At 42.6% G+C, this 21,356-nt stretch overlaps 2 protein-coding genes across 2 annotated transcripts in view; both read left to right on the plus strand.

The window, feature by feature from the left end:
- LOC115163314 (FRAS1-related extracellular matrix protein 2-like) overlaps nucleotides 1-10,040 on the plus strand; it is a 96,768-nt gene extending 86,728 nt beyond the window's left edge. The window contains exons 19-26 of the mRNA XM_029715092.1: nucleotides 3,091-3,283; nucleotides 3,576-3,680; nucleotides 3,919-4,046; nucleotides 4,312-4,446; nucleotides 4,909-5,035; nucleotides 5,412-5,599; nucleotides 5,787-5,933; nucleotides 6,396-10,040. Of these exons, the coding sequence (XP_029570952.1) occupies nucleotides 3,091-3,283; nucleotides 3,576-3,680; nucleotides 3,919-4,046; nucleotides 4,312-4,446; nucleotides 4,909-5,035; nucleotides 5,412-5,599; nucleotides 5,787-5,933; nucleotides 6,396-6,995 (1,623 nt within the window). The 3' untranslated portion in view covers nucleotides 6,996-10,040. The remainder of the gene's footprint in view (nucleotides 1-3,090; nucleotides 3,284-3,575; nucleotides 3,681-3,918; nucleotides 4,047-4,311; nucleotides 4,447-4,908; nucleotides 5,036-5,411; nucleotides 5,600-5,786; nucleotides 5,934-6,395) is intronic.
- A 4,489-nt stretch (nucleotides 10,041-14,529) lies between these two features.
- Nucleotides 14,530-21,356, plus strand: part of LOC115163315 (complement C4-B) — a 29,944-nt gene continuing 23,117 nt past the window's right edge. The window contains exons 1-14 of the mRNA XM_029715093.1: nucleotides 14,530-14,768; nucleotides 17,339-17,534; nucleotides 17,628-17,814; nucleotides 17,887-17,957; nucleotides 18,053-18,138; nucleotides 18,218-18,300; nucleotides 18,384-18,471; nucleotides 18,555-18,660; nucleotides 18,774-18,900; nucleotides 19,044-19,159; nucleotides 19,387-19,563; nucleotides 19,704-19,901; nucleotides 20,136-20,330; nucleotides 20,521-20,667. Coding sequence (XP_029570953.1) covers nucleotides 14,707-14,768; nucleotides 17,339-17,534; nucleotides 17,628-17,814; nucleotides 17,887-17,957; nucleotides 18,053-18,138; nucleotides 18,218-18,300; nucleotides 18,384-18,471; nucleotides 18,555-18,660; nucleotides 18,774-18,900; nucleotides 19,044-19,159; nucleotides 19,387-19,563; nucleotides 19,704-19,901; nucleotides 20,136-20,330; nucleotides 20,521-20,667 — 1,839 coding nt within the window. The 5' untranslated portion in view covers nucleotides 14,530-14,706. The remainder of the gene's footprint in view (nucleotides 14,769-17,338; nucleotides 17,535-17,627; nucleotides 17,815-17,886; nucleotides 17,958-18,052; nucleotides 18,139-18,217; nucleotides 18,301-18,383; nucleotides 18,472-18,554; nucleotides 18,661-18,773; nucleotides 18,901-19,043; nucleotides 19,160-19,386; nucleotides 19,564-19,703; nucleotides 19,902-20,135; nucleotides 20,331-20,520; nucleotides 20,668-21,356) is intronic.

Below are 21,356 nucleotides of genomic sequence, written 5' to 3' on the forward strand. Positions count from 1 at the left end.
TGATAGCATGATTAACTTCAGAATGGGATGGTTTTATCTTCATTGTTGACAAATCAATAATTGAATAACACAAACAAACATTCACCAGTTGTAAATGTAATGGTTTGCTATTGTTGCCATATATCTGGATTTAACTCTGTTGAAAAGATACCATCTGTCTGAAATGGGGCCAGTGTAAATGTCAGAGTCAATGTAAACCCTCTTGAATCCATAAGAGCTCTAGTAGTACTAGTATAGCTCATACAGTACAGCACTGTGTATCTACACTGTGTACAAAACATTAGGAACACATTCCTAATATTGTGTTGCACCCCCTTTTGCCCTCAGAACAGCCTCAATTCGTCAGGGCATGGACTACAAGGTGTCGAAAGGGATGCTGGCCCATGTTGACTCCAATGCCTCGCACAGTTGTGTCAAGTTGGCTGGATGTTCTTTGGGTGGAGAACCATTCTTGAAACACACTGGAAACTGTTGAGCTTGAAAAGCCCAGCATCGTTGCAGTTCTTGACACAAACCAGTGCGCCTGGCACCTACTACCATACCCGGTTCAAATGCACTTAAATATTTTGTCTTGCCCCTTCACCCTCTGAATGGCACACATACACAATCCGTGTCTCAATTGTCTAGAGGCTTAAAAATCCTTCTTTAACCTGTCTCCTCCCCTTCATCTACACTGATTGAAGTGGATTTAACAGGTGACATCAAAAAGGGATCATAGCATTGACCTGGATTCACCTGGTCAGTCTGTGTCATGGAAATAGCAGGTGTTCTTAATGTTTTGTACACTCAGTGTATATTAAGTGGTATGATGCTGTAGCTCAGCATGTCTTCCCTGTAGCTCAGTTGGTAAAGCATGGTGTTTGCAACACCAGGGTTGTGGGTTCGATTCCCACGGGGGGCCAGCACAGAAAAAAAAAAAAAAAAATGTATGAAATTGTATGAAATGTATGCATTCACTACTGTAAGTCGCTCTGGATAAGAGCGTCTGCTAAATGACGTAAAAAAATGCTGTCTGCTGATAGTAACACTCACTGATCACGCTATATGCACTTCAGCACTACATAAGCCACCGTAATACCCTCTATATGTCACCTGCTATATTTATTACATACAGAATCACATCAATCTATAGAATATAGATAAACACCAAGCCATAATCATATATCAAGTTATGAGTGGGTCTGAATGCTGTTCCCATTAGGTATTTGTTATGTTATGAGTGGGTCTGAATACTGTTCCCATTAGGTATTTGTTAAGTTATGACTGGGTCTGAATACTGTTCCCATTAGGTATTTGTTAAGTTATGAGTGGGTCTGAATACTGTTCCCATTAGGTATTTGCAAGCTCCATACAGATAGGCAGCTTGTGAATGTTTAGCATAGGCCTATATATTAACTATTACTAGGGACCTTTTGTAAACACCCTGCTTGTTGGATGTTTAAGTGTGTGGATGCTTAAATGCATTTAGCAAAGTTTGATGTAATGTATGTACTTCTATCAGTCTCTATTTCTCTCTCTCTTTCTCTTTTTATTTCACTATCTCTCTCTCCCCTTCTCTGTCTCTCTCTCGCTGTCTCTCTCCTCTCTCTCTCTCTCTCTCTCTCTCTCTCTCTCTCTCTCTCTTTCAATTCAATTCAATTTAAGGGCTTTATTGGCATGTGAAACATATGTTTACATTGGCAAAGCAAGTGAAATAGATAATAAACAAAAGTGAAATAAACATAAAAAAATGTACATTGAACATTACACTCACAAAGTTCCGCAAAAAATACATTTCAAATCTCATATTATGTCTTTATACAGTGTTGTAATGATGTGCAAATAGTTGAAGTACAAAAGGCAAAATAAATAGCCATAAATAGAGGTTGTATTTACAGTGGTGTTTGTTCTTCACTAGTTGTCCTTTTCTTGTGGCAACAGGTCAAAAATCTTGCTGCTGTGATGGCACACTGTAGTACTGTCTTTCAGCCAATAGATATGTGAGTTTATCAAAATTGGATTTGTTTTCGAATTCTTTGTGGGTCTGTGTAATCTGAGGGAAATATGTTTGGCAGGAGGTTAGGAAGTGCAGCTCTGTTTTTGTAAATTCTTTCCAATGTGTCAAGTAATTATCTTTTGTTTTCTCACGATTTGTTTTGGTCTAATTGTGTTGCTGTCCTGGGGCTCTGTGGGGCCTGTTTGTGTTTGTGAACAGAGCCCCAGGACCAGCTTGCTTAGGGGGTTCTTCTCCAGGTTCATTTCTCTGTAGGTGATGGCTTTGTTATGGAAGGTTTGGGAATCGCTTCCTTTTAGGTGGTTGTAGAATTTAACAGCTCTTTTCTGGATTTTGATAATTAGCGGGTATCGGCCTAATTCTGCTCTGTATTCATTATTTGGTGTGTTACGTTGTACACAGAGGATATTTTTGCAGAATTCTGCATGCAGAGTCTCAATTTGGTGTTTGTCCCATTTTGTGAATTCTTGGTCGGTTAACGGACCCCAGACCTCACAACCATAAAGGGCAATGGGTTCTATAACTGATTCAAATATTTTTAGCCAGATCTTAATTGGTATGTTGAATTTTATGTTCCTTTTGATGGCATAGAAGGCCCTACTTGCCTCTCAGATCGTTCACAGCTTTGTGGAAGTTACCTGTGGAGCTGATGTTTAGGCCGAAGTATGTATAGTTTTTTGTGTGCTCTAGGGCAACGGTGTCTAGATGGAATTTGTATTCATGGTCCTGGCAACTGGACTTTTTTTGTAACACCATTTTTTTTGTCTTACTGAGATTTACTGTCAGGGCCCAGGTCTGACAGAATCTATGCAGAATATATAGGTGCTGCTATATGCCCTCTCTCTCTTTCTTTCTCTTTTTCTCTCTCTCTCTCTCTCTCTCTCTCTCTCTCTCTCTCTATTTTCCTCTCTATTTCGCTCACTATTTTGTTTTCCTCTCTCTATTTCTCTCTCTTTATTTCTCCCTCTTTTTTCTGTCTCTCTGTAGCTTGAACCTACTATTGCTAGTATTCTGTGTTACTGTAAAGTTACTGTAAAGTGTATTGATGTTTAAATGCATGTTAAATACAGCTTGATTTGATGTATATCTCTCTCTAGGTGTTGAACCTGGTCCAGTCCTATGTGACCCTCCGGGTGCCCCTCCACGTCTCCTATGTGTTCCACTCCCCAGTGGGGGCCGGGGGCTGGCAGCATTTTGACCTGCAGTCTGAGCTACGACTCACCTTCGTATATGACACTGCCATCTTGTGGCGGGATGGCATCGGTAGCCCTCCTGAGGCTGAGCTACAAGGCAAGTCTCACATCAAATTAAACATATTCAAAAGTAATTTCATTCTTTACAGAATGAGGCAAAAACAAACAAACAAATACAACACTTTCTGGTGTGCTTCGAGCACAGATGATATGGTTATGTTATTGCTTTTACAGCAATGAATGAAGACGTGTTAGTTTGGTGTGACAGTGAGGCCGACGGGTTGCATTCTGCAGGTGCCCTTCACTGCACCTTCCTCTGTGGGTGGGCTATAATAGTAGGGATGTGTTAGGTCAGTGTGACAGGGAGACTGACTGGCTGTATTCTGTAGGAGCCCTGTACCCCACCAGTATGCGTATCAACGAACAGGGTCGTCTGGTGGTCAACTTCAGAACTGAGGCTCGGTTCAGAGGACTGTTTGTCATATCACACTCTGGTATGTTCACATTATCTACTCTTTTCATACAGTACATCCACGGGCTTAAACTAGTAACCCACCGTATGTATCAAGTGTCTCAGAGTAGGAGTGCTTATCTAGTATCAGGTTTGTGTAATCTTAAACATTGTGATGTAAAACTGATCCTAAGTCAGCACTCCTACACTGACACGCTTGAACCTGGACATATTCCCCTTCAGTTCTCTATTAGCCTAGCCTTACCTGTGTCTGTACCCAGCGTCCTCTCTGTCGTCCATGGTGATGTGTGCGGACCACCCTGGGGTGACCTTTAACCTCAGCCTGGTGAGGAGCGAGCCCACCTACAACCAGCCCATGCAGCAGTGGACCTTCACATCAGACTTCGCTGTGAGGACAGCATCTTCTTTTCTTTTATCTTTAATACTGTGTTATCAATATATTCTTATTTTTTAATCTGGTTTCTCTGTCTTTAGTGTAAAGACTTGGGAGTAGCATATGTCATTTACAGAATTTCTTTCTTAAGTTGTAGTGTGTTATCGGCACTTGTGTAAAATAACTAAAAGTAAAAAGATCATTTTTGTTCTAAATGACCTGATTAAATTAAGTTTCAACCCGAAGTAAATAACTGTCTTGTGCCCCCTCTCTCTCCCAGGTGCGTGACTACTCAGGTACCTACACAGTGAAGCTGCTGCCCTGTACCTCTCCCCCCAGTCTGGAGTACTCCCTGCCTCCTGTCTGTAACCCCAGAGAACCTGTCACCTTCGACCTGGACATACGCTTCCAGCAGGTCAGATCATCCTAGGATTAACGTTACTACAATCTTAGGGAAAAAAAGGTGCTATCTTCTAGAACCTTAAAGTGTTCTTTGGCTGTCACCAAAAGAGAACCCTTTTTGGTTGCAGGTAGAACCATTTTGGATTCCATGTAGAACCCTCTGTAGAATGTGTTCTACATGGAACTCAAAATTGGTTCTACCTGAAACTAAAAAGTGTTCTCCTATGGGGACAGCCAAAGAACCCTTTTGGAACCCTTTTTTCTAAGAGTGTACATCAATATCATGTCATTAAAAGTGTCTGTGAGATGACAATCTTTGAGTTCACACAGAGATGTACTGTAGTGGGAAACAGCTTAGGAGGTGTAGGCTGATGGTAACACTGTGATTGGTCTGTGTTCTCTAATGGTAACTGAATGGTGTGTGTTGTCCTATACTAAGATGGTAAAACGTTGTACTGTGTGTGTCCTATCCCAGGTTAGTGACCCGGTTGCGGCTGAGTTCAGTCTGAACACTCAGATGTTGCTGTTGTCTAAAAGAACTCTGTGGCTGTCTGACGGATCCATGGGCTTCGGACAGGAGAGCGACACCGCCTTCTCACAAGGTAATGTAACGCTACAAACAAACACCGCCTTCTCACAAGGTAATGTAATGCTACAAACAAACACCGCCTTCTCACAAGGTAATGTAACGCTACAAACAAACACCGCCTTCTCACAAGGTAATGTAACGCTACAAACAAACACCGCCTTCTCACAAGGTAATGTAACGCTACAAACAAACACCGCCTTCTCACAAGGTAATGTAACGCTACAAACAAACACCGCCTTCTCACACACACCACCTTCTCATGGGTCCTGATCAGAAGTAGTGCACTACACAGGGAATAGGGTGCTATTTGGGATGGAGGTAGCCCCATTGACTATCTGTTTGACTGATTGATTCATTACTGTATTAACTCACAGCTGATCTCCTCCCAGGGGATATGATCTATGGCAGAGTGATGGTGGATCCAGTCCAGAACCTGGGAGATTCCTTTATCTGTAACATAGAGAAGGTGTTCCTGTGCACCGGCGCAGATGGATACGTGCCCAAGTACAACCCCAATAACAATGAGTATGGCTGTCTGGCTGATGCTCCCTCGCTGCTCTACAGATTCAAGATCATCGTAAGTACAGTACTGTACAGTACAGGGCCCATAGTGCTCTGGTCAAAAGTAGTGCATTATGTGGGGATCGTTTGGGATGCAGACAAGGATGTAGTACAGGGTAAATTCACATAAATACCCTATACACCTTGACATGGTCCAATGTTGGTACAGTGTTTACTAGTGTTTCCCTCTTCTCCCCCTGAAGGATAAGGCCCAGCCAGAGACCCAGGCCAGGTCGTTTGGTAACGTGGGGTTCAGGGCTCTGCTGGCTGTAGACGACCCTCAGGCCCTGGCCCTGGTCAGACAGCCTGGATCTGACGGCTTCAGCATGGACTCTACAGCACTGTTCCAGGTAGGTCTCCCTGACCCTACGCAGCATAACACAACACACATCCTGCTTATTTACGCCACACTATTTATCGATGACAATTCCTGTTATCTTTGAATCTTGACGTATTCTTTCTGCCAGTGGTTCTATAGCAAGCGTGAAAAGAATAGTGGAGAAGAAACATCCCTGTCTAATTCCTATTTCTAACACTCTCTTTCACTGCTTTAACTTATAAATGAATGATATACACCCATTGATTCTTGACGAATATAACTTAGAAATGCCTCATGAGCTTAGTTCAACTGTTGATGAATTTGAGAGTCATTACATTTCTCCAGGCCCAAAACAGAGGCAGGGTGTCGCTTTGTTATTGTTTCAATGAAAAACTCTTGCTTTAATGATAAGCAGTAGGACCAGAAATTGTTCCTTTCATTGTCAAGTAAACTACCCGGCCCTTATGACTAACCCTGTTCCACTGGTGTCCAGGTGTCAGCAGGGAGAGAGTGGTTCATCCACACCATCTACACTGTCCGCTCCAGAGAGAACGCCAACAGGGGCATCGGGAAGAGAAGTCTGGAGTACCATACACTCATCCAGCACAGCAGTATGGCTGCAGGAGGCCACTCCCTGACCCAACACAGCAGCATGGACAGAGAAACCCAGCGTCAAACTATGGCTGCAGGAGGACCGTCCCAGTCCCAGTCTCGCTCCAGGCGGTCAGCAAACGGGGTGCCAGACCTAACAGAGGACATCGGCCTGGACAACAACCGTGGCACCAACATTCTCCATATCTCCCTGGACCTCAGCCGCCAGCGCCGCACCAGCCCTGACCGGGAGGTCCTCACTCGGGGTGTGGTGCCCAGGGAGCTGAACCATCCTGTGGAGAGCGAGGACGGCCTGGTCTTGATCATAGGGATCCTGGTGGGCCTCCTCCTCACCATCCTCATCATCATCGTCATAGTGCTAACCGTACGGTCCAGACAGGAAAAGAAGAAGATGGAGGTTCCCACGGCAACGTCATGCTCCACTGAGCCCATGATGACATCAGGGTTCACTAGCAGTGGCTTGGACAGCTCAGAGGTCTGACAGACAGACAGACTTCCTTCGACAGGACCACTGAGACAGACTGACTGACAGACAGACAGACATTCACCACAGAAAAATAAACGCTGACAGATATATATTTTTTTTGTGCTTTTTTTTTATTTTACATTGGGACATAAAGAGAAGGAGGGGACAACTGAAACAACACAATCAACAATGAGAGTTTATTTCCGTACAAAAACCTACTTGAAATCTTGCAGCTCTTCTGCTCTGCTGTAGGGGAGACCATAGAGGTAAAACAATCTATCTATATTGGGAGACAGCCCCAACTAGGGAAGTACCTGTAACCTGTTCTGTTTAAGGCACTTGCCCGCGTTTATTATTGCTTTGTTTTATGATGTCGTATTTGATCCCAAAAATGTTTATGATTTGTCCAAAGGTGCTAAAGCAGCAGATGCCTCTGTCCTGTAAGATGGATGGTGGTCCAGTGAGTTGGTAGAAGACCATGTAGCAAGGCTATTCAGTTCCAGGTCTGTAGGATGGATGGTGGTCCAGTGAGTTGGTAGAAGACCATGTAGCAGGGCTATTCAGCTCCAGGTCTGTAGGATGGATGGTGGTCCAGTGAGTTGGTAGAAGACCATGTAGCAGGGCTATTCAGTTCCAGGCCTGTAGGATGGATGGTGGTCCAGTGAGTTGGTAAAAGACCATGTAGCAGGGCTATTCAGCTCCAGGCCTGTAGAATGGATGGTGGTCCAGTGAGTTGGTAAAAGACCATGTAGCAGGGCTATTCAGCTCCAGGCCTGTAGGATGGATGGTGGTCCAGTGAGTTGGTAGAAGACCATGTAGCAGGGCTATTCAGCTCCAGGCCTGTAGGATGGATGGTGGTCCAGTGAGTTGGTAGAAGACCATGTAGCAGGGCTATTCAGCTCCAGGCCTGTAGGATGGATGGTGGTCCAGTGAGTTGGTAGAAGACCATGAAGCAGGGCTATTCAGCTCCAGGCCTGTAGGATGGATGGTGGTCCAGTGAGTTGGTAGAAGACCATGTAGCAGGGCTATTCAGTTCCAGGCCTGTAGGATGGATGGTGGTCCAGTGAGTTGGTAGAAGACCATGTAGCAGGGCTATTCAGCTCCAGGCCTGTAGGATGGATGGTGGTCCAGTGAGTTGGTAGAAGACCATGAAGCAGGGCTATTCAGCTCCAGGTCTGTAGGATGGATGGTGGTCCAGTGAGTTGGTAAAAGACCATGTAGCAGGGCTATTCAGCTCCAGGCCTGTAGGATGGATGGTGGTCCAGTGAGTTGGTAAAAGACCATGTAGCAGGGCTATTCAGTTCTAGGCCTGTAGGATGGATGGTGGTCCAGTGAGTTGGTAAAAGACCATGTAGCAGGGCTATTCAGTTCCAGGCCTGTAAGATGGATGGTGGTCCAGTAAGTTGGTAAAAGACCATGTAGCAGGGCTATTCAGTTCCAGGCCTGTAAGATGGATGGTGGTCCAGTGAGTTGGTAAAAGACCATGTAGCAGGGCTATTCAGCTCCAGGCCTGTAGGATGGATGGTGGTCCAGTGAGTTGGTAGAAGACCATGTAGCAGGGCCATTCAGTTCCAGGCCTGTAAGATGGATGGTGGTCCAGTGAGTTGGTAAAAGACCATGTAGCAGGGCTATTCAGCTCCAGGCCTGTAGGATGGATGGTGGTCCAGTGAGTTGGTAAAAGACCATGTAGCAGGGCTATTCAGCTCCAGGCCTGTAGGATGGATGGTGGTCCAGTGAGTTGGTAAAAGACCATGTAGCAGGGCTATTCAGTTCCAGGCCTGTAGGATGGATGGTGGTCCAGTGAGTTGGTAAAAGACCATGAAGCAGGGCTATTCAGCTCCAGGCCTGTAGGATGGATGGTGGTCCAGTGAGTTGGTAGAAGACCATGTAGCAGGGCTATTCAGTTCCAGGCCTGTAGGATGGATGGTGGTCCAGTGAGTTGGTAAAAGACCATGTAGCAGGGCTATTCAGCTCCAGGCCTGTAGGATGGATGGTGGTCCAGTGAGTTGGTAGAAGACCATGTAGCAGGGCTATTCAGTTCCAGGCCTGTAAGATGGATGGTGGTCCAGTGAGTTGGTAGAAGACCATGTAGCAGGGCTATTCAGTTCCAGGCCTGTAGGATGGATGGTGGTCCAGTGAGTTGGTAGAAGACCATGTAGCAGGGCTATTCAGCTCCAGGCCTGTAGGGCAGCAACACTGCTGGTTGTCTTTTCTACCTTGTAGTTAATTGATTGACTGATTGATTGATTGATTGATTGATGTTACTGATTAGCTAGAGAGTCCCACAATGTAATCAGTTCCTGATTAGAAGGAAAGAATGAAAGCCAGAAGTGTTTCTACCTTCCAGGCCCAGAGTCGAATACCGGTATTCCTGGTATTCAGTATTCAGTATGAACGCAAAATTGTCATAGAACTGTCATAGTTGTAAACGTGTATGTTTGTTATCCCGTGTCAAGCCACTGTCAATAGTCTGCTAACACTGGGAATATGTCCTACTATAATGTCCTACTATAATGTCCTACTGTAATGTCCTATTGTAGCTCTCTGTCAGACCTGGGTTCAAACACTATTTGAAATCTTTCAAATATATTTGCTTTAGCCTGCCTGGAGTGCCCAGTGGGACTTTTAAATTGGTTCCATTACAACAGGCACGCTCAATTGATCACAGCTTAAGTATTTTACATGATTCAAAATAGTATTTAAACCCAGGTCTGCTCTCTGTACTGAAGTATGGAGACTGATTCATGTTGAAGTTCAACAGGTGCCTAAGAATCCACTGGATGTTATACTGTAAATGCATCCCAAATGGTACCCTATTCCCTACTTTGCACTGTAAGTAGTGCACTATTTAGGGAATAGGGTGTAATTTGGGACACGTACTTAGATTGTCTCTATCACATGGCTATTCTATGTGATGTATACGACCCCTACAGTAGGTGCTAAAGAAACACTTTCTATTTGTTTTGTTTTGTATGTATTAATGGTTATCTATCATTTGTGCCTGCCTTTGATTTTATAATTGTTTAAACTTGTATAATACTATGTAAAGCAGGTTTGGGTGAAATTGTGGGGGAAAATGTGTCACATCTACTGTAGATAATTCAGGCTTTTTCTATCCAGAGTTCTAAGTTTATCACACATTGTTTTTCGGATAATTGTTCTCTCAATAGTCCCAAAATCATGGTTGTAGTGACTTTCTATGGCTCCGTCCCAAATGGCACCCTATTCCCTATTTAGTGCACTGCTTTTGTTCAGCGTCCATAAGGAATTAGGGTGCCATATAGGGAATAGGGTGCCATTTTGGACACATCACTATATCAGTGTGGTCCTGTATTTGAATACATACAGTACAGCACTGAATCGAATGATCTAATGACAAAAGGTACTGTATATCCTGTAGGGAAGAGTGGGGTAAGTTGACCCATTTTTTTACGTTCAGCATCACTCCATCAAGGGAAATATAGTATTCTTTCTAACAAAGATATCTATACTGAACAAAAATATAAACACAACATGCAACAATTTCAACGATTTTAATGAGTTACAGTTCATATAAGGAAATCAATCAATTGAAATGAATTCATTAGGCCCTAATCTATGGATTTCACATGACTGGGCAGGGGCGCAGCCATGGGTGGGCCTGGGAGGGCATAAGTCCACCAACTTGGGAGCCAGGCCCACCCACTGGGGAGCCAGGCCCAGCCAATCAGAATGAGTTGTTTCCCACAAAAGGGCTTTATTACAGACAAAAATACTCCTCAGTTTCATTACCTGTCCGGGTGGCTGGTCTCAGACAATCCCACAGGTGAAGAAGCCAGATGTGGTGGTCCTAGGCTGGCGTGGTAACACATGGTCTGCTGTTGTGAGGTTGGTTGGACATCCTGCCAAATTCTCTAAAACGACATTGGAGGCAGCTTATGGTAGAGAAATTAACATTCAATTCTCTGGCAACAGCTCTGGTGGACATTCCTGCAGTCAGCATGCCAATTGCACGCTCCATCAAAACTTGAGACATCTGTGGCATTGTGTTGTGTGAAAAAACTGCACATTTTAGAGTGGCCTTTTATTGTCCCCAGCACAAGGTGCACCTGTGTAATAATCCTGCTGTTTAATCAGCTTCTTGATATGCCACACCTGTCAGGTGGATGGATTATCTTAGCGAAGGAGAAATGCTCACTAGCAGCGATGTAAACAAATTTGTGCACAAAATGTGAGAGAAATAAGCTTTTTGTGCGTATGGAACATTCTTGGATCTTTTATTTCAGCTCATGAAACATGGGACCAACAATTTACATGTTGCGTTTATATTTTTGTTCAGTATACGTATATTTCAGGATGTTGTGTATCCCTTGAAATAATCAGAATTCATGTAAACATTACAGTTTTGAAAACATAGCTTGTCCAAAAAAAGTGGTATCTTGGCACAACTTACCCCTACAAATTTCTGCACTGAAAGAAATATTACCACTACCTTTTTAAAACCATGCATATCTTTATTTCCCAAATCGCAGAGATAATGCCTTGCGTTAGGCCTGGGAAGAAAACATTTCAATTTTCTTAACTTGCCATTGGGTCAACCATTTGCTCAACTTACCCCATGGAAAGCATTTTGACTTTATTAGCCCACACAGCTACGTACAAGGATGCACTTTCACACTAGGTTTAGGACCTCATATTGAAGCTTATAGACACCCCAACTGATGTATAGAAAACGCTTTAAATTATCTACTTTGGTTTAGTAACAACCATCATGAAACCTCTTAACTCTTAACACAATAAATGAATTTGACTTGGTGAAAATCTGTTTTTTAGAACTTACTTGCTTACCACTTTTTCCATGTGGTTTCTTCCTTCACAGACTCCATGAAATGATGATCTCTTCCCAAATATTTGGTCAAATTATTAATTTTGTGTATGGTTTCCTAGAAACAAGGGTGGCTCAACTTAACACACTCTCCCCTAGTGAGTTGATTTTAAAGACAGCTGGTCTGCAATGTACAGTTTTTAGCAGCTCTGGGTGGATCCACTAGGCACAAACAACATAGATAGTCTGTTCTATGTACTGTACTTCTATGTTCTGTGTCTGTATCTGTTCAGCATGGTCAGGGATTTCTTTGGTCAATGATTCTATAGGATGTTGACTAGTTTAGTGATAAGAACTCATAGCTATGTCTATGTCTGTGTCCCAAAAGGCACCATGCCATTCTGGACACACTCTATTTCTCTACAGGGCTACAAGGTGACTGATCTGTACTAAATGTTCTCCAAAGGTTTTACATTATATTTTGTATCGTATTATAAAAACATTTTTAACGATCCATGAAGGTGTGTGTCCCAAATTGCACCCTATTCCCTTTATTGTTCACTACCAGGGGGGCCCTCGTCAAAAGTATTGTGCAATATTGAGAATTGGGCACAATTTTGGGCTCAGAGCGGAATATGTTTTATCACAATGCAGTTAAAGGGAAAACCAATCTAAGTCACGGATTTGAGAGATATTATTGTTACAACATTACAGAAATATGTATTTATTTTATCACATATTCCATAGGGATTGCCAATAATGAAGATCTAGTATTTGTTTCCCTCTACAGATCATTTTCTATTTAGCCACAAACCCCATAAAATATGTTACAGACATGGTTGCCACGTTTACATTGAAATGATGCATAAAGAAAGGTATAGACCATCCCATTGTCAATGGATGTCCCAGTCATAATACTAAGATAACATACAATGACCTCCATACTGTATCGATAGATGCTGACTTCATATACCCACTGCTTTATAAACTTCAGATGTGTATATTGTTTGCTGTTTTATTTTTTAAACATAAATGCTATGCAACTTACAATATCATACCACTAAAGTAGTATTGAATACCAATATTTCTTTATATTTTAATATGCTTATTTTTTGCTGATTTTATATCTGGATTTTAAATCATGTTATTACCATCACCTTTATGATTTCAGGATTTTGTTGAATGCATTTAATGCCTGTGTGAGTGTATATACACACACACACACACACACACACACACACATATATATATATATCTATATACACAGAAACATGTACAGTACCAGTCAAAAGTTTGGACACAACTACTCATTCCTGGGTTTTTCTTTATTTTTACTATTTTCTACTTTGTAGAATAATAGTGAAAACATCAGGACTATGAAATAACACATATGGAATCATGTAGTAACCAAACAAGTGTTAAACAAATCCGGAAAATCTGAAAAATTTCAGCAACTTTGAAAGTTTCTTCAAGTGCAGTCGCAAAAACCATCAAGCACTATGATGAAACTGGCTCTCATGAGGGCCGCCACAGGAAAGGAAGACCCAGAGTAACCTCTGCTGCAGAGGATAAGTTCATTAGAGTTACCAGCCTCAGAAATTGCAGCCCAAATAAATGCTTCACAGAGTTCAAGTAACAGACACATCTCAACAACAACTCTTCAGAGGAGACTGCGTGAATCAGGCTGAGTGGGACTATCATTTGTTTTTCAACAGGACAATGACCCAACACACCTCCAGGCTGTGTAAGGGCTATTTGACCAAGAAGGAGAGTGATGGAGTGCTGCATCAGAGGACCTGGCCTCCACAATCACCCAACCTCAACCCATTTGAGATGGTTTGGGGTGAGTTGGACCGCAGCGTGAAGGAAAAGCAGCCAACAAGTGCTCAGCATATGTGGGAACTCCTTCAAAACTGTTGGAAAAGCATTCCAGGTGAAGCTGGTTGAGAGAATGCCAAGAGTGTGCAAAGCTGTCATCAAGGCAAAGGGTGGATACTTTGAAGAATCTCAAATATAAAATATATTTTGATTTGTTTAACACTTTTATGGTTACTACATGATTCCATATGTGTTATTATATAGTGTTGATGTCTTCACTATTATTCTACAATGTAGAAAATAGTAAAAATAAAGAAAAACTCTTGAATGAGTAGGTTTGTCCAAACTTTTGACTGGTACTGTATATATACACACATATGTATTGCAAATAAATATACCGTTTGGATGTTTTGGGAATTGTCAATGTTAAAGGCATATGTGCTGTAAGTATTTGTAACATAGACCTAAAGCACAAAGTGGTCTGCAAATAAAGTGTTTTCAAGAAAATCAGAATGCTGTCTTTTGTTGAATTACCAGATGTTGTCTATGTATTTGGGCTTTTTGGGAAAGGCTACTTCCCAAATGGAACCTTATTCCCTACATAGTGCACTACTTTTGACCAGAGCCCCTGTATATCACACTACTTCAGACCAGGGCCCATAGGGCTCTGATCAAACATAGTTAACTATGTAGGCAATAGGAATCCATTTGGGACACAACCAAAATCTTGTTTCTGGGAAAACACGTGATTTATTTCATAACGTTCCTTCTCCAATGCCAAGACTAGAGTCAGAGAAGCTGAGAGGAGGAGAGTTAGGTGGGCTAGAGGAGGTGTTGATGCTGAGTGCATCCCAAATGGCACCCTATTCCTTATGGGCCCTGGTTAAAGGTAGTGCACTATGTAAGGAATAGGGTGCAATTTGAGATCCTGCACCCTGTTCTCTGTTCTCTGAGTTGCAGAGCACAGAGGGAGAACCTCCCACTCACAAACTGGAACTTTACAGATAACTTCTACAGTATTTTGTTTTATATTTTGGAGTTGAGACAGGAAAAGAAGACTTTTGTTCCAGTGGCATAATACAGATCAGCCGGTAAAGCAGAAAGATGAGGAATACACTGCTTCTGATCATGGCTGCACTGACTGCAGTTAGTGAGCAGAAGCCAATGTGAGTTATGTTCTATCCATACTAATTCTTTGTCGATATATTTTACTTGCATCATTGGTCATTTTCTGTCATGCTGCTTTCTCAAATATTACTACTGCGTGTGTGTGTGTGTGTGTGTGTGTGTGTGTGTGTGTCAGTGGCGGTTGGTGGCTTTTAAGATGAGGGAGGACAATATTTTTGGGGATGAGTATGGCCTTATTTCTATTACAGCATATTGGATGACTGTCATTCGCATTCCATTCCCCCAGATCAATGCAACATCGATAGATTTAGGCTACTACATGATACTCAAATTTTCCCTATACCCATCATGAGGTTGCTACAACCTAGTCTATGAATGAAATTTTACAACGCAGTTGCACAGGTCGAGAGAAATTTGAGCAATCAAGGTGACAGACACGGATACATTCAATACCGCCTTGCACAATCTTGCCTGCATCTAGCTGATTTAGGGTGTAATCATTAGTCCAACAGTTGCAAACAACAGTTTCTATTTGACAAATACAGGTATGTTTATCCCTGTTTCGTTCTGTTTGCTTCCGTTTTCCTCATTATCGCCCATCTTCCTCATTATCCCCTGTGTATTTATACCTGTGTTCTCGGTTTGTCTGTTGCCAGTTCGTTTTGTTCGTAAAACCTATCAAAGATTGTTTCCCTGCTCCTGCCTGTTTCCCTGCTCCTGCCTGTTTCCCTGCTCCTGCCTGTTTCCCTGCTCCTGCCTGTTTCCCTGCTCCTGCCTGTTTCCCTGCTCCTGCCGGTTTCCCTGCTCCTGCCTGTTTCCCTGCTCCTGCCGGTTTCCCTGCTCCTGCCTGTTTCCCTGCTCCTGCCTGTTTCCCTGCTCCTGCCTGTTTCCCTGCTCCTGCCGGTTTCCCTGCTCCTGCCTGTTTCCCTGCTCCTGCCGGTTTCCCTGCTCCTGCCGGTTTCCCTGCTCCTGCCGGTTTCCCTGCTCCTGCCTGTTTCCCTGCTCCTGCCTGTTTCCCTGCTCCTGTTTTCTAGTCCGTCCCGGTTTTGACAATTCTGTCTGCCCTGACCCTGAGACAGCCTGCCGTTTTGTACCTTACCCCACGTTCTGGATTATTGACCCCTGCCTGCCCTGACCCTGAGACTGCCTGCCGTTTTGTCCCTTACCCAACCATTCTGGATTATTGACCCCTGCCTGCCCTGACCCTGAGACTGCCTGCCGTTTGTCCCTTACCCAACCGTTCTGGATTATTGCCCCCTGCCTGCCCTGACCCTGAGACTGCCTGCCGTTTTGTCCCTTACCCAACCGTTCTGGATTATTGATCCCTTCCTGCCCTGACCCTGAGACTGCCTGCCGTTTTGTCTCTTACCCAACCGTTCTAGATTATTGACCCCTGCCTGCCCTGACCCTGAGACTGCCTGCCGTTTTGTCTCTTACCCAACCGTTCTGGATTATTGACCCCTGCCTGCCCTGACCCTGAGACTGCCTGCCGTTCTGGACCCATTACACCCTTCCTGGATTACTGACCCCTGCCTGCCTTGACCTGTCGTTTGCCTGCCCCTGTGGTTGTAATAAACTCTTGTTACTTCGACACTGTCTGCATCTGCGTCTTACCTGAATGTGATACAGTGTATCCAGAGGAAGACAGAAGCTAGCTGCAGTGGTGTAAAGTACTAAAGTAAAAATACTTTAAGTACTACTTAAGTCGTTTTTTGGGGTATCTGTACTTTACATTACTATTTACATTTTTGACAACTTTGACTTTTACTTTACTACATTCCTAAAGAAAATAATGTACTTTTTACTCCATACATTTTCCTTGACACCCAAAGTACTTCTTACATTTTGAAGGCTTAGCAGGAAAAGGAAAATTGTCAAATTCACACACTTATCAAGAGAACACGTGGTCATCCCTACTACCTCATCTGGCGGACTCACTAAACACAAACGCATCATTTGTAAATTATTTCTGAGTGTTGGAGTGTGCCCCTGACTATCCGTACATTTTCAAAACAAGAAAATGGTGTCATCTGCTTTGCTTAATACAAGGAATTTGAATTGATTTATACTTTTACTTTTACTTTAGATACTTAAGTATATTTTAGCAATTACATTTACTTTTGATACTTAACTATATTTAGAACCAAATACTTTTAGACTTTTGCTCAAGTCGTTTTTTGCTGGGTGACTTTCACCTGAGTAACTTTCTATTAAGGTATCTATACTTTTACTCAAGTATGACAATTGGGTACTTTTTCCACCTCTGGCTAGCTGTCCTCTGGCTAGCTGTCCTCTGGCTACACCATGGTGCTACCCTACAGCCTGCTGTTGAGGCTACTACTGACCTTCATTGCAAACAGTGTATTTTAAACAATTATTTGGTGACGTGAATATATTTAGTATAGTTTCATATAAAAAGGAAAAAAAAAATGTTTCACTATTTTTATTTTTATGAAATTCCTCTGCTTATTCCTGCATGTGTTTGTTTGTGTTCGTGTGTGTGTTTGTTTGTGTTCGTGTGTGTGTGTTTGTTTGTGTTCGTGTGTGTGTTTGTTTGTGTTCGTGTGTGTGTGCGTTTGTGTTCGTGTGTGTGTGTGTGTGTTTGCAGATGTCTCATCACTGCTCCAAACATAGTCCACCTGGGAGTAGAGGAGACAGTGACAGTACAGCTCCAGGGAGCTACCAAGCCTACACAGATTGAACTATACTTTCTGTACCAAATTGACAATAATAAAGATCTGTCTGGAAAAAAGTTTGTAACTCTCAATGAAGCCAATGGTTATCAGGAGGTGGTGAAAATGAGCGTAAGTATGCAGAAGGCTAACCTCCTTTCATACCCTGTGGAACTACTGGAACGTGCATTTACATTATTCTGCCTCTATTCTCATATTTTATAGGTCGTTCCTAGCCTGTACGAAGAGGCAATCAAAAACATAGGAAAAACAAAGACAATTGTGCCATATATCCAACTGTCCGCAAAGAGCAATGATATCTTTTCAACAAAAAAAACAATCCTTTTGTCAACAAAAAAGGGTTATGTCTTCATCCAGACAGACAAACCAATCTACAATCCAGGAGAGAATGGTAAAGTCTAAAATTAAAAATGTGGACTATTATATATGATTTTAGTTATAATCCCAATTTGTCCTTTTCCAGTCAATTTCAGGGTCTTCACGTTAGACAACTATCTGCTGCCTGTCGAAGAAAGCATCAATGTCAAGATATTTGTACGTTTGCAAGACATCTATCTGTATGTTAAAGTTGTATTATTGTGTTATATTAAATCTCTGTTCTCTAAATAACGTTCACTGTCTCCCTGCAGAACTCCAAAGGCCTGCTGGTGTACAACCAGGCTCTACACTCCAGTAAACTCCTTCAGAGGAACATAATAATCCCTGATGTTGAGACGTAAGTAGTATGTTGACATTAAATCTATGGAACACAGGACATCAGTAGCACTGACCACTACTCTGTCCATATGATTCAGGGCTGGCCATTGGAAGATTGTTGCCGCTTTTATCAACCATCCCATGTCCAACTCTTCAGTGGAGTTTGAGGTCAGGGAATATGGTGAGTATCAAAAATAAGTTGCCTGACTCTATGATACGGCCCAACAACAACAACAAAGGGAAGCTCACCTCTATTTCTTTCAGTTCTTCCTACTTTTGAGGTGAAGATAGCAGCTTTGAAGCCATATTATTTATTGACAGAAGAATCCTTTCAATTCAGCGTCTCTGCAAGGTGAGATTGTTGAAGCAGATTGTATTTATGGACTGTTTTGTGAATTGTTCATAGCATGTCAAGAAAATGTGTGTTGATTGCAGGTACACCTATGGCAAAGGTGTCAATGGCATAGCTTATGTTAGATTTGGACTAATAGACAGAGAAGGCAACAGAATACATCTACCTGGCCTAGAAAACAAGACTTCTGTGAGTTCACTTTATCATCTTAAAGCTTTACATAAAAAAATGTACAATTAAAGTTCCATTGACTTTTATTTTTCTGATGAGCCATTTGTGAACTTTTTTCTGGTGTATTGTAGATTCAAGACGGTGTCGCCAGCATTACCCTGCCAACTGAAGACCTACGTGGGAAAGCAGAAAAGCAAAGCATCCAACACATGGAGGGATACAATCTGTACATAGCTGTTATAGTTTTAGAAACAGCAAGTAAGTCCTTCATACAGTTAGATAAAACATGCCCATACCAGTGGATTCAGGTATTTTCTCTTGGATATACAGTAACTCTTTGTGCTGTATGACAGTAACTGTCACTCTGTCTGTCTTTGTCTCTCTCTCTCTCTCTCTCTCAGGCGGAGATTTAGAAGAAGCTGAGAGCACTTCAGTAAAGATAGTGACATCTCCATACATCATTGACATGTCTAAGACTAAGAAATACTTCACACCTGGAGGAAAGTTCTCTATCCTGGTACTGTGTGGTCATTTCTGCACTCTAAGACAAACGTTAACACCACAGAGTAAAATATAATTGTATTTATTCAGGACATCATATTGACATTAACAAATCCCTTTTCCAAATGAGACATACAGTAAAATAGTTATCAGTCTTATCAATTGTATTGGCCTTACCATTTAGAATATGACTGTATCGACAGACATAGTCGACTGGGTATATGCTGCATGTTTCATTCTCAGGCCACCACCACCTACCCAGATGGAACCCCAGCCCCTGACCTCCGTATGAGGGCTTCAGTTTCAGTGACCTCTGTAGGAGGCACACAGGAGTCTAAGATGGAGGGATCCGGTAACTCTAAGGGTGAGGCTGTTCTCACCTTCGAAGTGCCCAAACTGGCCACGTCTATGGACATCAAGGTACAGGACAGACACAGAGAACTTTCAATCAACACTGTATTTCCCATGTAGTTTTGTCAAGTGTTCTATGTGGCTCTAATTTCCATGTGAGGTAATATTGACGTACTGTAACTTTGCACTGTCTGTTCTTGTCTCTCCAGATGTTTGCTGAGGGAGAGGATAAAGAGGTAGTAGTGACGGATGCCAAAATGACAGTGTCAGCAGTCCAGTCTGAGGGGAACAGCTACCTGAGTGTAGAGATAGAACATGTCACCCTGGAGCCTGGAGGAACCATGACGGTCACTCTCAGAGACATCACCCCACCAGGCACCCCACGACCAGCCTACATCTACTATATGGTAACATACTGGAGTATCAGTCCATTCTAATAATGGATGGAGATGACCATTTACCACTTCTGCAACATACTTTATCTGTGCATAGCTTCAAGTTTCCAGACATTACAGTAGACTGGGATTGTCATAGCTGTAACCAACATGAATATAAGCACGTTGGGGGTTGAGAAATTAACCTTTTCAATATCTGTAGTGAAGAGTAATAATGTGTTATTTCCTCTCTTTCCATTCTTTCAGGTCCTGAGTAAGGGCAGAGTGGTCCAGATGAACAGGGTCCAGAGGACTGAGCTGACCACCTTCAGTCTGCCCTACAGTCTTGACCTGGTCCCCTCCTTCAGACTGGTGGCCTACTACTTCACACAGGCACCAGAGAAGACTACCATAGTGGCTGACTCTGTATGGGCCGATGTCAAAGATATCTGCAAAGGACAGGTTCTATAGTTACCACTTGTTTCTCTACTTCTACTCTTACTACACTTAGCCAGTTCTGGTTTTATCCTGTTGTCAGTGCTGTGCATCAAGAAGGCACATTTTATGATTTTAACTTGACTAATAAAGATCAAAGTGATATAGTTTTCCATGGAGGCAGATTGTGACAATGTCTTTGTTGCTGTGTTTTCAGATCGAGATCCTTCCATTTAAAGAGCATAAACCAGCTGACTTGGTGAACGTGGTGGTCCGCACAGACCAGGGAGACAAGGTAGCTCTGGCTGCTGTAGATACAGCTGTTTACATCCTCAACAAGAACAACAAACTCACTCCTCAGAAGGTACAGAACCTCTGTCATTCAGGTTGAATGAATAGCTACATACAGTATGTGTGCCTGCTGGTGATATTTCAATCTCAATGTGACTTCCCTGGTTAAATAAAGAATGAAATAATACAGTAACATAACATTATTAGTCTTGATTTTGGCTCAGTCTCAGGTGTATGTTGACAGCTTCACAAGGCTATGACCTGGTATCAGCTAATAGAGCATTTCCTAAGCTAAGTCCTGGAGGCCAAAAGGGGTGTACGTTCTGTTTTTTGCCCCAGCACTACACTACGCTGATTCAAATAACCAAAGCTTGATGATGAGTTGATCATTTGAATCAGCTGTGTAGTCCAAAATGTGCACCCCTTGGTGTCCTCAGGATCGAGTTTGGAAAACGCTGAGCTAATGTACTGTATCACAGAGGGCAGGTTTGTCTGTGAAAATACAGTATACCTGAGAATATATCTCCCCGTGTATGTACTGTGTTTATATGTCTCTACTGTATGTACAGGACAGTATGTACTGTTATATGTATCTACTGTATGTGCCGGACAGTATGTACTGTTATATGTATCTACTGTATGTACAGGACAGTATGTTCTGTTATATGTATCTACTGTATGTGCCGGACAGTATGTACTGTTATATGTATCTACTGTATGTACAGGACAGTATGTTCTGTTATATGTATCTACTGTATGTGC

This window comes from Salmo trutta, chromosome 26, assembly GCF_901001165.1.
Source record: "Salmo trutta chromosome 26, fSalTru1.1, whole genome shotgun sequence".
Taxonomy (NCBI): domain Eukaryota; kingdom Metazoa; phylum Chordata; class Actinopteri; order Salmoniformes; family Salmonidae; genus Salmo; species Salmo trutta.